Source organism: Lemur catta, chromosome 4, assembly GCF_020740605.2.
Source record: "Lemur catta isolate mLemCat1 chromosome 4, mLemCat1.pri, whole genome shotgun sequence".
In the NCBI taxonomy this organism is placed as follows: Eukaryota; Metazoa; Chordata; class Mammalia; order Primates; family Lemuridae; genus Lemur; species Lemur catta.
Genome location: NC_059131.1, coordinates 67,538,419 through 67,554,494, shown reverse-complemented (window position 1 = coordinate 67,554,494; position 16,076 = coordinate 67,538,419). Strand labels below are relative to the sequence as shown.

Here is a 16,076-nt window from a genome sequence, read left to right as displayed (position 1 = left end):
AATGGAGAAAAGTATGATCTCCTTTGGTGAGGTGATTTGGAAATCTATATCAAAAGCCTTAAAAATGTCTTTCAAACCCCAAATTTCTACTTCTAGGAGTTTATCTTTAATAAATAATCAGAGATATTTGGAAACATTTACTAGGAAAAAATAGAAAAAAATGACTGATATCCAAAATGTGGCATCTAATTAAATTAATACACAACAGTCAACAAAAGGAATACTATGCAGCCATTAAAATGGTATAGAAAGATATTAATGGTTTTGAACCATTACAACAAATTGTGAAGTAAAGAAAACAGTTTACAAAATAATCCCACTTTTTTGAGAGAAACAATATATACAACTTCAAATTGGTATTAATTGATCAACGTTTTTTTTTTTTTTTTTTTTGCAGGTGGATCATTTTGAGCTCAGGAGTTCAAGACCAGCCTGTAATTGATCAACATTTACGTGCACATATGCAAGCAACATTCATCGGGTGCTGGGCAGGAGGGGGGGGGAAGAGGGGATAGGTAAATTCACACCTAATGGGTGTGGTCTATCTGGGGATGGGCACACTTGTAGCTCTGACTCGGGTGGTGCAAAGGCAACATATGTAACCTCAATGTTTGTACCCCCCGTAATATTTTGAAATAAAAAATTAAAACATTTTAAAATAAATAAATAAAATCAAGTCAACAAAAGGGGACATATCTCACTAATTTCAGCTTGCTAGGCAACTAGTCTACTCCACTGCATCTCTTCTACTGCTCAGGGGATACAGAAAGTTTAGGAGAAATTATGTACCGTTTAAGACAAATATATATTGATTAATTTTTTTAATAAAATAGAATAATTCTAGGAAAATTATTTAATCTGTGGACTTTGTGTTGTCTTATTTCTCTAAGCCAACTTCCTATTCCATCTTTCAGTCTTATGAAGAGAAATAAAATTAATATTTAGAATTCTACTTTAGGGAAATGAAGGAATGTCAATGTGTATCTTCTCTCTCCTCCTCTGAAATTTTTCATATATAATCAAAACTTTTCTTAAAACTAATATCAAAGACAAATATTTTCTTACTGTCATACCAATTGATATTCATCATTGTCACTTTATGTGTTTAGGGTTCCAAGGCCAGAACTTCAGAAGCTGAAAATTTCCCGTAGGGTACCTTACATGTCTGTAACGATATGTATTCAATTTATAATGATTTCTTTGGTATGTGATCTGAAAACTATTAAGAGATATAAATTCATTATCTTATATTTTTACTTCTTAAAATAATAATGTTAAAAACAAAATAAAATTTAAAAAGAAAAATATATATAATTTAATTACATTGAATGAAAAATTATTTAGTGTACCACTTAATAATCTTAAATTATTAAAATCATTAAATGATTATTAAATGCACCATTTTTATTCACTACTAAGAAAGCAAAAATCGTTCTGCCAATTAAACCATAATGAGCCATAGATTTTAGGATACATCATGATTTAAATGTTAAAATGAAATATGTATTCTGGAATTGACAAAATATGTGTTCTGAAGTTGATAGATGTGGCCCACTATATGTGTGCCACTTTCTTTCCATTCTAAAATAAACTTGTTCCCCCATATTTTAATAGCTGGAATTTAGAAATAGGTCTTACAATGAAGGCATACATTTAATGTAATGTTTCTCCCCTGACCCCCAACCCACCTACAACTCATCAGGATCAAGAAAACATTTTATATGCATTATATTTGCATGAGACAACAGAGGATATACACCAGAATGTTAATAGTTTTTTCCAAATGGTAAGATTGCAAAGAATTATTATTTTCTTCCGCTGGTTTTTCTATAATTTATAAATTTTCTAAAATGAGCTTTAAAAATCTGAACAATACCAACAACAAAAACAGCATCAAAAATTCCCAACCCCCTCTCAAAAAAAAAAAAACCAGCACCATGAATTCCCACATTGCCTCCATTTTACATAGAGGTCAGCAGGATCATGTGGGCTAAGGTGTGGCAGAGCTCCCACTCGCTGTCCTCCCAAGAACAAGGAACCCTCAGAGAGGAGAGCTAAAGGGGCAGAGAGCAACATTTACCAGCTCATGCACCACCCTGGTGTCTCATCTACTATAAAATACTGTGTCAAAGAAAAGCAACTCCTTGGTAAGCAGACCTCACCCTACTACTTCACCTTCACTCCTTTCCAGTACCCAATCAAAGCACCTATGAGGGGTGGCAGATAGATTTCATTTCAAATGCCAGTTCCCACTGATCATTAGTAGCCCCTCAGAGCGCCCTGCTGGAAAAGATTCTGAGGCCAGTTGGAGTTCAGAAGCAAGATGTGCCTGGTTGATTAGTCATGCCTGCCAGGGATCATGGTAACCCCAGTGCTACGTATTTGCTAAGCCCGAAAGAATTTTCCAAGCTTTATCCTTGCTCTCTTACATTTAAGCAGACCACCTGCTTTTCCAAAGAGCAAAAACAAAAAGAGATCCTAACCAGACTAAGGACTACAATTTAAGGGCCTGGTTTCTGTTAATGCTAAGCTAGGCCTATTCTAGCAAAGATACAATTCAAACTTGCAAATCAGCATTTCACGATGCAGCATTATATTTTAAAGCTAAATACACATACATTAATGACCCAGTAATTTCACTCCTAGGATACACACCTCATATACCTGCTCTTGAAGATAGGGAGATAGGGAACCTACAAAAATGTTCATAGCAATCATTTACAGGAGAATGGAAAAATTAATTGTGGTATATACAAACACACACAGTTCATTCATATTATTATTAATAGTTACACAAAACTATATGGATGAATAATAAAACGAACAACTGAGTGAAAGAAGCAAGTGGCATAAAACCACGTATAATATTGTACCTTTGTTTAAAGGATCAAAAACAAAACATAAAAACTAAATTATACATTGTTTAGAAATATATAACTATGTGATAAAAGTATTATTTAAAAGGCAGTAGAATATGCAACACAAAACTTAAGATAGTTACCTTTGGGGCAGACATGGGACAGGATACAAAAAGATAAAGAAGATACAATATGTTGGAATATTCTAGCTGAGTTGGGTGTTCATTTATCACTATGCTTTACATTATGTTCCATAATATAAAGTTATATAATATAATATATATGTTATATAATATAATATATATGTTAGAATATATAATGTATATGTTAGAATATATATAATAGTAGTTAGAATAACATGTATTACATATATTGTTTAAGGAATTAATTTTTATTTAATGCAGTGCTCAACTAAATATAAAATCTTTCCTCATGTCTGTGTTGGAAGGGAAGGGCAGAAAGCCTGTCTTGCAATAATGTGGATTAGAACTTGCCACATTTTATAGAGTGACTTTTGTGGGTAACTCAGGCCTACCTCCTTCTTATCTTTAGGGCTGAGCCTCGCCAGAAGCCAAAAGTGGATACAACTTTCCTTTGATGCCTCTCTGGGCTGTCTTGGGTATAACCAAAGAAAGAACAGCCTCTCATCTGTGCAGTGACAAGTTTGGATAATGCACTTTTGAAAAAAAACATCTCTTTTAGATTTTGTTTCAATCATTTTAAAGATCATTTATCCTAAACATCCCAATTTGTATTACCTTATTACTATCCTAATGTAATATTTAATGTAGCATTTTATCTGCAATATGCACTAACGTTGTTATTATTACATCAAATGAATGACAAATTATTTATAACAACAAAAACATGGAAACAACCTAAATGTCCAGTCATCAGCAAGTGACAGAAAAATGTGCAGCCTTTAAATACTATGTCTCTGAAGAACATATAATAGCACAAGAGATATCTAAATTATTAAATGAAAAACATAATAGCTTTCATAATAAGATCCCAACTGTGTACTACAAACAAATGAAACATATGTCTTAAAACAAGCTGGAAAGAAATACCCAACATGTTAAGAGTGGTTATCTTTGTGTGAAATCTTTGTTTTTCTTTCTAAATTTTCTAAAATAAGAACTTTTATAATGAAAGGAAAGCCAACTCAGCTCTAAACATTCTTGAAAGAGAAACTTTAATCCTAGCACTTTGAGAGGCTGAGGCAGGAGGATCACTTGAGCCCAGGAGTTTGAGAACAGCCTGGGCAAGAATGAGACCCCATCTCTACAAAAATAGAAAAATTAGCTGGGCGTGGTGGTGCATGCCTATAGTCCCAGCTACTAGGGAGACTGAGGCAGGAGGATTGCTTGAGCTCAGGAGTTCGAAGCTGCAATGAGCTATGATCATGCCACTGCACTCTACCCCAGGCAACCAAATGAGACTCTGTCTCAAAAAAAAAAAAAAGATATTCTCCTATGTTTTAGACAGAAGAGAGAAAATGGGTGAGGGGAAGGAAAGAAAGAAAGAGAGAGAGAGGGAGAGAAACTGATTGCCTAGATTGGCTCTGGGGACTAGGAGCCACCAAACGGAGGCATTCTTCACAAGGCCAGGTTGCAACTTGATGGCAGCCCCAAGATCAGTGTTCTCAGTTCCCATGTTTCTGGATCTTTGTGTTTTAACTCTGAATCCAGCTGACTCCCTAGCTGTACCCACCCCTCCCCAACACACACACAAATTAATGAGATAAGACAAGCTGCCGCTGAAGACCTATCAGTGTCACCTGGGCCCCCAATATTCTTTGGGTGGTTGTGAGTCACACGCCCCAGTTCACACCCTTATCCCTGAAGGTCTTGGTGGGCAGGAAGAAAAGAGAATGTAAAAGCTAATCAAGTTATCTCTGAAAAGCAGTGCCCATTCCCAGGATGGTTAGTGCAGCGAGCCAGTCACAAAGCCCAGGTTGTCAGAGGCCATCTTGATTCCCACCACATAAATGTCAGGCAGGTCACTGCAACTTTGATCTCCAAAAACACTGTCATTTTAATTTAATCACTGTGTAGGTTTATTTAAAATAAAGCTTTAGTATTACTTTAAAAGTTTGGTAATCCAGTGTAGACAGAGTTGTGGGGAAAATGGGAATATAAACTTAAATAGATAACGTCCCAATCAGTTAGCTTAAAAAAAAAAAAAAAAAAACTTATAGAGCCCCTTTGGAGAGCCTATTAAAACTGAAAACAGGCCAGGCTCTCTGGGAGGCCGAGGGGGGAGGATTGCTCAAGGTCAGGAGTTCAAGACTAGCCTGAGCAAGAGCGAGACCCTGTCTCTACTAAAAAATAGAAAGAAATTAACTGGACAACTAAAAATATATTGAAAAAATTAGCCGGGCATGGTGGCACATGCCTGTAGTCCCAGCTACTCGGGAGGCTGAGGCAGTAGGATCGCTTGAGCCCAGGAGTTTGAGGTTGCTGTGAGGTAGGCTGACACCACGGCACTCTAGCCCGGGCAACAGAGTGAGATTCTGTCTCAAAAAAAAACCTGAAAACAGCACACCCTCTGGTGCAGCAATTTCTCATTAGTGTGATCTAATCATATACCCTGGAGAGCAATCACACACATGTACAAGTAGACACAGCTAAGGATTTTAATTGTTTGTTTTTATGAAAAATTGTAAACCACCAAATTTCTCTCAATAGGGAAATGGATAAATAAAATGTCATATATTTATAGGGTAGAATATTTACAGCAATTAAAATTGGTGATCCATATAGCATATGTATCTACATGGATAGTTCTACATGTAGTTAAAAGAAACAGATCTCTGGGGATTTAAAACAAGTATCTATAGACTTATAGTTCCTATAAAGATAGACATCAAAAACATGTTTAGAGAAAAGAGCAAAATGATATCTAAAGTATGAAACCACTTCTGTTAAAAAAAAGATAACATAGACAAATTGCAGCTATCCATTTTGATAAGTGCAAGTATGTGTATATAATAGTACAAGAACATTTTAGAAGGAAATACATTGAAATAACATAAGTTACCTCTGAAGAAAAGCAGAAGGGACCAGGATTGGGTGATATTCTAATTTTTCAAAGGTAAATGGATTCCTGTGGTACTTGTATATTTATAATTAATTTTTTAAAGTCTCAGCAATTACTTTATCTTTTATTTGTTATATCAAAAGAAGCTGAAAACATGGAGTTTTCTGTAAGGAAATGTTTCCCACAGAACCACACCCACCTTTCTACCCCCAGCACACTCTCTTCTTCTTCTTCTTTTTTTTTTTTTTCCTTGATTTCACAGCATTTGGAAGCAGCATATGCTTTCAGCCAAGTTCACCAGTGTTAGGAGAAGGTGCCCAAAGCCTTTGCTCACCTTTATCATCCTTCCAGGAACCACAGCAAATCACACCGGCAATGACCCCTTGCAGAAAAAGTTATGCCAGAAAACAGTTAGCCGTCAGAGGTGCCATTTTGTTAAAAAAAGATCACATGAATTTTATCCCTTCCCCTGATGATTTTGAAAGCAAAGTATGTTAGAGTGTGGCACCAGCCAAACCAACAGGAGAGAAGGCAACGCCCCACATTTCATACCTGTCAAAAACCACTGCAGAATAAGCCCGCTCGGCAAAGATGACATCTGCAGCCCAGAACTCCTTGGTGGCCTTCAGACCCCTGCCTTTGCCCTCAGAAGTGAAGACCTCCACGTTCTCCATTCTCCCTATTGTCATCTCAGAGTCTGTCAGACCAGCACGGTGGATATTTAACACTGAGCCAAGTCTCTTGTCACTGCTGCTATTTCAGCACCTTCAGCATCCCAAAGAGCAAGACTATAAATGGACAAGCCACCTCCCCTTCTCCACCCCCTCTCAGCCACTGGGCCCTCACCTCCCCCTCTGCCACTTTTCCTGGAGGTGGGGATGGGGCGGGCAAGAAGACAATGATCTGGAAAGGGTCTCACTCATCACCCAGCAAAGCCGACTGAGCAGAAAATGACCATTTTCTGGGCTAGTGTGATTATGGGCTTGGGCCTGAAAAGGTTTTAAAAGTTCCTTTGTAGGAAGAAACTATCTGTATATGCTAAGATCTGGCTGCAGTCATGTTCAGCTTTAGTTGAAATAGGGAGCACTTGGTCAGTAGGATATTTTTAGCTGCCAGATGCCTGTGTCAATCAAAAACAGACAGCTGGAATGGTCCAAGAGAAGAGGCGCGGTGAAATTTGCTGCTCTGGGGCCCTTCAGCTGTCAGCTTGCACTTTCTCAAGTGAGACAGGCCCCTTGCCCCACCCCTCTCAGTCTCTCAGTGGACTGCTTGCAGGAAGCAGCAAAAGCTAAACTGAGCCTTTGGCATGTATGTAACAGCACTATTTAGTCTCCAAGGGGCATCCTTTCTCTCCAATATCACCTGGGGCTTTCACAGAACCCCTACTCCAAGGCATGGAGTTCCCTGTTCTTAGCATCACTGATGACGCTGGAGGATGCAGGCTGGATACAAAGAAGGCAGGCTTTAAAAATAAAACCCCCTCACCCCCCGCCTCTATCTTTCTATCAAATTTCCTTTAAACATGTCTGCTGCCAGGAAAATACCATGTTCTCTGTCCTTCTTCTTACCCACGACTAAGAACATTGGAGGGACAATTCTAAAATCCCCATTGAACTAAATGCAACTCTTCTTGGCTACCAGACAGCTCTCACTGAGGATGAAAAGAAAGACACTTGCAGATCTAGAGCTCTGGCTTATCTTCCATGTAATATTTTTAGTTTCTGGGATGCATCTATTTATGCAGGACCCTGTATCCTAGATCTTTGTAAGTGTAGTAGTTCACAAGCACTGGTTGCCGAGTAAGATGCATCTGGGTTTGAATACCTTTTTTCCCAAAAAATTTAGGGGGTACAAGTGTTTTTTTGTTACACGGATGAATTGCATCATGCTGAAGTTGGGCCTTTCAGTGTACCTGTCACAAGACTAGTGTACATTGTACACAATAGGTAGATTTTTATCTCCCACTCCCCTCTTAACCTCCCTCCTTCTTAGTTTCCAATGTCCATCACACCTCTTTATGACTATATATATCCTTCATTTAGCTCCCACTTATAAGTGAGAACATGTGGTATCTGTTTTTCCATTCCTGAGATACTTCATTTAGGATAATGGTCTTCAGTTACATCCAAGTTGCTGCAAAAGACATCATTTCATTCCTTTTTATGGCTGAGTAGTACTTCATGGTGTGTGTGTGTGTGTGTGTGTGTGTGTGTGTGTGTGTGTGTGTGTATCTGTGTGTGTGTTTATACTACATTTTCTTTATCCATTCATCAGTTGATGGGCACTTAGGTTGGTTTGCAATTGTGAATTGTGCTGTGATAAACATTTGGGTGCCGATATCTTTTGGATATAATGACTTATTTTCCTTTGAGTAGATAGCCAGTAGTGGGATCATTGAATCGAATGGTAGGTCTATTTTTAGTTTTTGAGGAATCTCCATACTGCTTTCCATAGCAGTTGTTCTAGTTTACATTCCCACCAACAGTGTATAAGTGTTCCGATATTAGCCCTTTGTTGGATGTACAGTTTGTGAATATTTTCTCCCATTCTATAGCTTGTCTATATACTCTGTTGATTATGTCCTTTGCTATGCAGAAAGTTTTTAGTTTAATTAAGTCACATTTATTTAGTTTTGTTGTTGCTATATTTGCTTTTGGGGTCTCACTCAAAAGTTCTTTGAGTAAGCCAATGTCTAGAAGAGCTTTTCCTATGTTTTCTTCTAGAATTTTTATGGTTTCAGGTTTTACCTTTAGGTCTTTAATCTTTCTGGAGTTAATTTTTGTATATGGTAGGAGATAGGGATATAGTTTCATTCTTCTGCATGTGGCTATCAGGTTTTCCCAGCACAATTTATTGAATTGGGCATCCTTTCTCCAGTGTATGTTTTTGTCTGCTTTATCAAAAATCAGTTGGTCATGGCTATATGGTTTTATTTCTGAGTTCTCTACTTTGTTCTATTGGTCTATGTTTCTACATTTATACCAGTACCGTGTTGTCTGGGTCACTACAGCCTTGTAGTATAATTGGAAGTCAAGTAATGTGATGCCTCCAGATTTGCTCTTTTTGCTTAGGATTTCTTTGGCTATTCAGGCTCTTTTTTGGTTCCATATGAAGTTTAGGATTATTTCCCAGATCTGTGAAAAATGATGTTGGTATTTTAATAGGAATTGTGTTGAATCTGTAAATCACTTTGGACAGTATGGACATCTTAACAATGGTGATTCTTCCAATCCATGAGCATGGGATGTTTTTCCATTTGTTTATGTCATCTTTGATTTCTTTCATCAGTGTTTTGTAGTTCTCCTTGCAGAGATCTTTCACCTCTTTGGTTAACTATATTCCTAGGAACTTTGTTTTGCAGCTTTTTCTTTGAGACAGGGTCTCACTGTGTTGCCCAGGTTGGAATGCAGTGGCCTCATCACAGTTCACTGCAACCTTGAACTCCTGGGCTCAAGCAATCCTCCTCCCTCAGCTTCCTGAGTAGCTGGGACTACAGGTGTGTGTCACCCTGCCTGGCCAATTTTTCTATTTTTTATAGAGATGCAGTCTCTATCTTGCTCAGGCTGGTCTCAAACTCCTGGTCTCAAGCAATCCTCTCACCTCAGCCTTCTTTGCAGCTATGGTAGATGGTATTGAGTTTTTGATTTGACTCCCAGCTTGACTGTTATTAGTATACAGACATGCTATTGATTTGTGTACATTAATTTTGTTACCTGGGACTTTACTGAATTTATTTATCAATTCTAGGAGTCTTTTGGTAGAATCTTCAGGGTTTTCTAGGTATAAAATCAAATCATTGGGAAACAAGGATAGTTTGACATCCTCTTTCCTGATTTGAATGCCCTTTATTTCTTTTTCTTACCTGATTGCTCTGGCTAAGATTCCAGTACTGTGCTGAATAGAAGTGGTGACAGTGGGCATCCTCATCTTGTTCCAGTTCTTAGGGGGAATGCTTTCAACTTTTCCCCTTCAGGATGCTGTTGGCTATGGGTTTATCATATATGGCTTATTATTATTTTGAGGTATGTTCTTTTTATGCCTAGTTTGTTGAGGGTTTTTATCATGAAGGATGCTGGATTTTATAAAATGCTTTTTCTGTATCTATTGAGATGATCATATGGTCTTTGTTTTTACTTCTGTTTATGTGGTTAGTCACATTTATTGATTTGCATATATTGAATCATCCTTGCATCCCTGGGATGAAACCCACCTAATCATGGTGAATTATCTCTTTGATGTGCTGTTGAATTTGGTTTGCTGATATTTTGTTGAGGATTTTTGCATCTATGTTTATAAGGGATATTGGTCTGTATTTTTCTTTTGTTGTTGTTGTTGTGGGTTTAAATTCTGAGCCTGCCACTACCACCTTGGGATGGAACTTAAAGGGTGATGATTCCTACCTCACTGGATTGTTGTGAGGGTTAAATGAGATAATATGTATAAAAGACATAACATAGCACTTGGCACTTCATAAAGTGCTCAGTAAATGATAGCTCTTTTATTTGATTCATTCTGCCACATTATCCTCTCTTAACTATCAAGATATACAAAAAAATATAATGTATCTTCAACCAAATTGCATCTTCCAAAACTCCTTTACTCTGAAAAGAACATCAAAACTCTGTTGTTAGACCATATATCCCAATTTTTAGGTCAGAACACACAGCTGAGAGAATATCTCAGTGATTTCGGATGAATCCCAGAGAGCAAAACACCTTAAGATATTTAAAGTTAGATGCCTCAAAAAGAAAACATCACATGTTCCCAAGAAAAAATATATTAAAAACCTTTTCTCCCTGGTTTTCTAGTGGTTAAGAAAAAGTAAAAATAAATAAAAAGGAGTTTTTCAATCCAGGTTAGCTTCCAATGAATGCTGATGTCTACATTTCCAGGCAACTCAGTGCCTTACAACAACTAGTCTTCCCTCAGGGACCACAGGTTCAGCCTGGCAGGAATGAGGTTGTTCTTCTGTAGACACTGTACTCTTGGAGCAGGTTCAACCCAACCCATAGTCAAAAAAGAAATCTTCCTACCCTGAGACCAGAAGGAGAGAGGAAGCACCAAGCCTAGGGCTTTAATTATACCTGTGGGTCATAACCTTATCAGAACCACCATTATTATATTATTAAAGTATGGTAGACAGAATAATGGCCCCCCCAAAGATGTCCAGGTCCTACTGTCCATGTTACCTTACATGGCAAAGGGACTTAGCAAATGTGATTAAGGATTTGAGATGGAAAGGTTATCCTGGATTATCCCGTAGGACCAATATAATCACAAGGATCCTTATGAGAGGAAGGCAGGAGGGTAAGGATTAGATGAGAGGGCGACGTAACAATGTAAGCAAGAGGCTCAGGGTCAGAGATATATTTGAAGTTGCTAAGCTGCTGACTTTAAAGATGGACAAAGAATAGGCCATGAGCCAAGAAATGGGAAAAGCCAAGGGAACAGATTCTCGCTCTAGGGCCTCCAGAGGGAGCGCAGCCCTGCCTCCTTGATTTTAGCCAGGTGAACCCCATTTCTGGCTTCTGACCTCCAGAACTCTAAAATAATAAATTTATGTTGCTTTAAGCCACAAAATTTGTCATAATTTGTTACAGCAGCAATAGGAAACTAACACATAAAGTATACTCTCTCATTATAGTCCCTCATTATAATAAATATATAACATCTTTTTTTTGCAACTCTGAAATTCATACATAAGATCATTCCCTAGCTCTTATATCTAAAAATCATATATCACTAGTCTGACCTAATAAGGGACAAAGAAAATGAAAGTTAACTTGTAGTAAATGAATATATATTAAGTGTAATTTAAATAGGTAAATGTGCTCATTATACATATGCTTGGGTACAACTATACTAGAAGACATGATACAATGGTTAGATGTTTGCACCTCTAAGTTGAATCACTGTGATAGTGAGAGCTAAAAATGCAGATTGATTTTGGAGACACAAATACCATTTGAGGCATTGTTGTCTGTGACCATAATTTTCTGAAATGGTGAATGACTCTGTGGAGTTCTGAACAAAAGAAAGTATAATCTTCCTTTGGTTAACAAGAAGTTGCATTCCTGGAAAATTCAGTGTATGTTAAAACTTTCTAAAAACTACACTATGATCACATGCAAAACAGAGTTCTAGACTCAGATAATTATGAACCAGTTTTTTGCCTACCTGAAATGCACATTTGAGTATTTGAGGTTGTGCAGAATGGGCAGAGATTCTTCATTGTATAAGGCTGCCCCTTGTTTCCCAGGGCATCTAGCATCTCTGGCCAACATCAGTGAGACAGGAGATGTTAGCATTAGTTCCCAGGCTGGTGATAGCGAAGGGGGAAGTGGGCCCTACTGCACTGCATATCAACACAAATTCTATGTAAAAATTTTATGGCCATCTGCCCATGCTACAGCCCCTCCCCAGTCTTTTTTTTTTTTTTCTCACTGAGATCCAAGCCTTTCTTGATGGCCCTGCCCTGCCAACAATATGCCAGCAGCACCCCACAATCATTGTGACAAACATAAGTTCTCACCACATTCTAAAATACTTCCTATATAGACTCGCTTCCATTAAGAACTATGGGTCTTACTTTCAGGAAAAGTACGTCTAGAGTTTTGAAAGGATTTCTTACTGCCCTACTCAAGATGTTTAATCAGAGAAGAAAAGATTTAGGAAGGCCATGAGAGCTTTCTTGGATGTCATACATCTTGAAGTATGGAAGAAACAGATTCATTCTGCCTTTCCTGAGAGATCAGTCTAGGGGTCAGGGTGGACGTAACTGCGTGACAATGTGGTGTGATGGTTAAGATTGAGCTTCACAGACCTTCACAATCATGTCTCTATAGATGAGCCCTTCTCCACTCCAGGAAGATGAAAACTTTTTCCATTGTTAATGATTTCAATAGGGATCCAGTCTCCTTCTTTTGTGTCTGTGAATAAAGGGCTGTGAGAAAGGAAGAAAAATGAGATAGCTCAAGCCAAAAGTCATCAGTCCAGGAGAGAGGTCTTAGCTGGAAGATTCTAGACAAGGAAACAACAAGAATGACCACTGTGGGATAGAGCCATTGCTGTCTAGCTATATTTCAGCTGACCTCACACACACACACACACACACACACACACACACACACACTAAGAACATTATTACCATGGCTCCCCAGCACCCCCATACCCTAAAGAAGAAGAGAGGCAATTGGTGCAGGATATGCTACACACGGGTAATGCAGGTCCCTAATCACACACCTTAAGGGTAGAAGAATGTGACATGAAGAGGCCAGGAGTGGGGGCTGTTTGGGGAGAGCTATCAGTGTAGTATCACAAGACTAGGCATGGACTTCAACCATCCTCTTCAGGTAAGAAGGGGCTCCACTTGTTAACCTGCATTGTGGGAAGAATCTGTCCATAAACACCACGTTACACCCCTAAATCTTTAACTGTAGCCTGTATTCATATTATTGTCCTGAGTCTTTGAGCTAATAATGTCAGAGACCTTGAGACAGCGATGGTGTTCCCCTTGGTTGGGTATGTACAAATAAATGTGAAGGTGGAGACGTAAATCAAACCCATATAGTTTGTGATAAGCTTTGAATCACTGGGAACAGTTTGTACACCTGTTTTAATACTGCAGCCACTAATCTACTACACTCTGTAAAAACTCCAATCATACCCTGTTGAAAGACCCCATGCCTGTGATCACCATCTAGTGGCAAATCAAGGCAGCTGCAAGATCTTAAATCTTTCCTAAGGCCTATTTTAGTAAAAGAACAGCCCTTATCACTAGATTTGACCTTTTTACCCAGAGCTAAGGTTCATTTAGACCAGGGTGACACAGGAAAGTGGACCCCAAATGGGAGATCGGGTCTGAAGGCTGAGTGGGTTCTTGGCTTCACAAAGGGAAGAATTCAAGAGCAAGCCAACAGAGTAAAGCAAAAGCACGTTTATCAAAGTAGGAAAAGAAAAATGAGTCTGCCCCACAGGGCAGTGGCTATCTCTCAGAGCAACAGAGAGTGAGTTGCTGGGGTCTTATTTTATACCTCCTATTTAATTTTATGTTATGTGGAGGGAGGATTATTCACAAGATTTCTGGTAAAAGGGTAGGGAGTTCCCAGAACTAACGGTCTCTCCTCTTTATAAATCATATAGGGTAACTTCCGGGAGTTGCCCCAGCATTTCTAAACAGTCATGGCTCTGGTGAGAGTTTCTTTTAGTGTGCTAATACATTATAAACAGGGTACAATGAGCAGCGAGGGCAACCTGAGGTTGTTTTTCTGTAGCCATCTTGGTTCTAGCTGTTTTTGGTGGGCTTCTCCACTGCTTCCTGTTTTATCAGAGAACTTGGTTCAGGTCTTATGACTCCTTATCAAGCAGGGCCTGCTGTTTCCCTATCTTAAGGGGGCAATAACGTTCCTTTAGGCCTGTGGACTAAGAATGGTTTGTACCTTCTTTAATGGTTGAGGAAAACAAATCAAAAGAATACTAGTTTGTGACACAGGAAAATTATATGAAATTCAAATTTCAGTGACCCTAAATAAAAATGTATTAGAAAATAGCCATACTCATATGTTTACATATTTTCTGTGACTTCTTTCACACTACAACAAGGAGAGTTGAATAATTGCAACAGAAAACATATGGTCCGCAAAGCCAAAAATATTCACTACCTGGCATTTATAGGATACATTTGCCAATCCCTGCTTAGACTAATAATAGCTTAATACCTGACAATGTTAAATAGGCCAAGGGAAGCTTACTGCTTCCAAGTGCATTCACTAGCTGATTCGTTCATTCATTCCACAGGCACCGAAAGGAACATGATCAAGGAAAAAGTTCTTGTGCACATCTACCAGTCACATTCCAGGATGAAAGGAACAGCTTCCATCCTTAGTGGACCATGATTAAAAAAAAAAAAAAAAACAAACCATGATATTCTGCATAATTACATCCCTGACAAAACTTCATTCTCTGGACTCTGTGTTGTTACTCAAATAGCATGCTTGTTTCCCTCTTTCTCTCTCTGGCTCTAAGAAATCCTTAGTTGTAAAGTGCTTTCCTCCCTAGAATTCCTAAATTCACTCATTCCACATGCATTTATCAACACATGTATCAGGCACTGTGCTCAGTGCCCCAGATATAAAGATGAATAAAATGTGGGTCCTGCTAGAAGACATTCACTATTTAACAAGGATTATGGAAGAGCATGTAAGATGGTGAGAGATAGAAGACAAAGAGGAAAGATGTCCAGGGCAGTCTGAGGAGCCAGGGAAGGTTTCAGAAGAGAAGTGGCAGACAAAGAGAAGTGGGACGTGGGAGAACCAGAACCGGAGGAGACCATTTCAGGCCCAAGGACACAGCAGGAGCAGAGATGTGGAGGTCAAGAAACAGCATGACATGTGACACAACTACTATTGGGAGCTATGGAAGCACAGAGTGTTATACTTCTCTTTACCATTCTGGCACCAGCACTTTTATGTCCCACTGTTTCATGTACATTTGAAAGCTATTCTAACAGCAACAACTGTTTGAATGCTTAAAATTGTTCTTTACTTACATTACCACAGGTTTCACAGCACCTTTTGAGGTGTTGTGTATTCATTTCTGACTTTACCTGCAATTCCTGTCTCTCAAAAATGTATGAAACCAAACAGTAACCCAACTGCTGTGGGACCACTTGCTCAAGACTTCTTGGGTGTGGCTCTGCGGGCCATAGTTACACATATTAGGCTCATAGTAAACCTCTTTAAATTATTTTACAGAGTTTGGGGTGTTTTTTTTTTCTGTTAACATTTCTGAGGGGAAGAGGAGTTTATTAGGAAGAATAGCAGATGTTAGGTAGATAGCAAGGGACCTCCAAGACAAAAGTGGGTGCCTTGTCTTGGTGATGCCTCCAGCAATTGCCCCACCTGGGAAGAAGGACAACGGCACCACCCCCATCTTGGTGCTGCCCCACCTTAATCCTGCCCCGAGTAACTGCCACACCTGGGGGACGGAGGAACCCCTGCTAATCTGCAAAAGAAATAGGGAATCCCCAGCCCACAGACCAGGCAGCCCAGGCACAGGAGGATTTGAGAAATGACCTAGAGTAATCTAAGGCTAATTATCATGTTGTTAACTGTCCATCAAAGCAGTTCAGTGGTGACATCTGAACCATGAGGAGGGCCCAATACAGACATTATAAAA

At 38.8% G+C, this 16,076-nt stretch overlaps 1 protein-coding gene across 2 annotated transcripts in view; it reads right to left on the bottom strand.

The window, feature by feature from the left end:
* SMYD1 (SET and MYND domain containing 1) overlaps positions 1–6,623 on the bottom strand; it is a 42,688-nt gene extending 36,065 nt beyond the window's left edge. For both annotated transcript variants that reach the window (XM_045550044.1, XM_045550043.1), the window contains exon 1: positions 6,453–6,623. In XM_045550044.1, the coding sequence (XP_045406000.1) occupies positions 6,453–6,589 (137 nt within the window). In that variant the 5' untranslated portion in view covers positions 6,590–6,623. The remainder of the gene's footprint in view (positions 1–6,452) is intronic.
* Between the last annotated feature and the right edge of the window lie 9,453 nt (positions 6,624–16,076).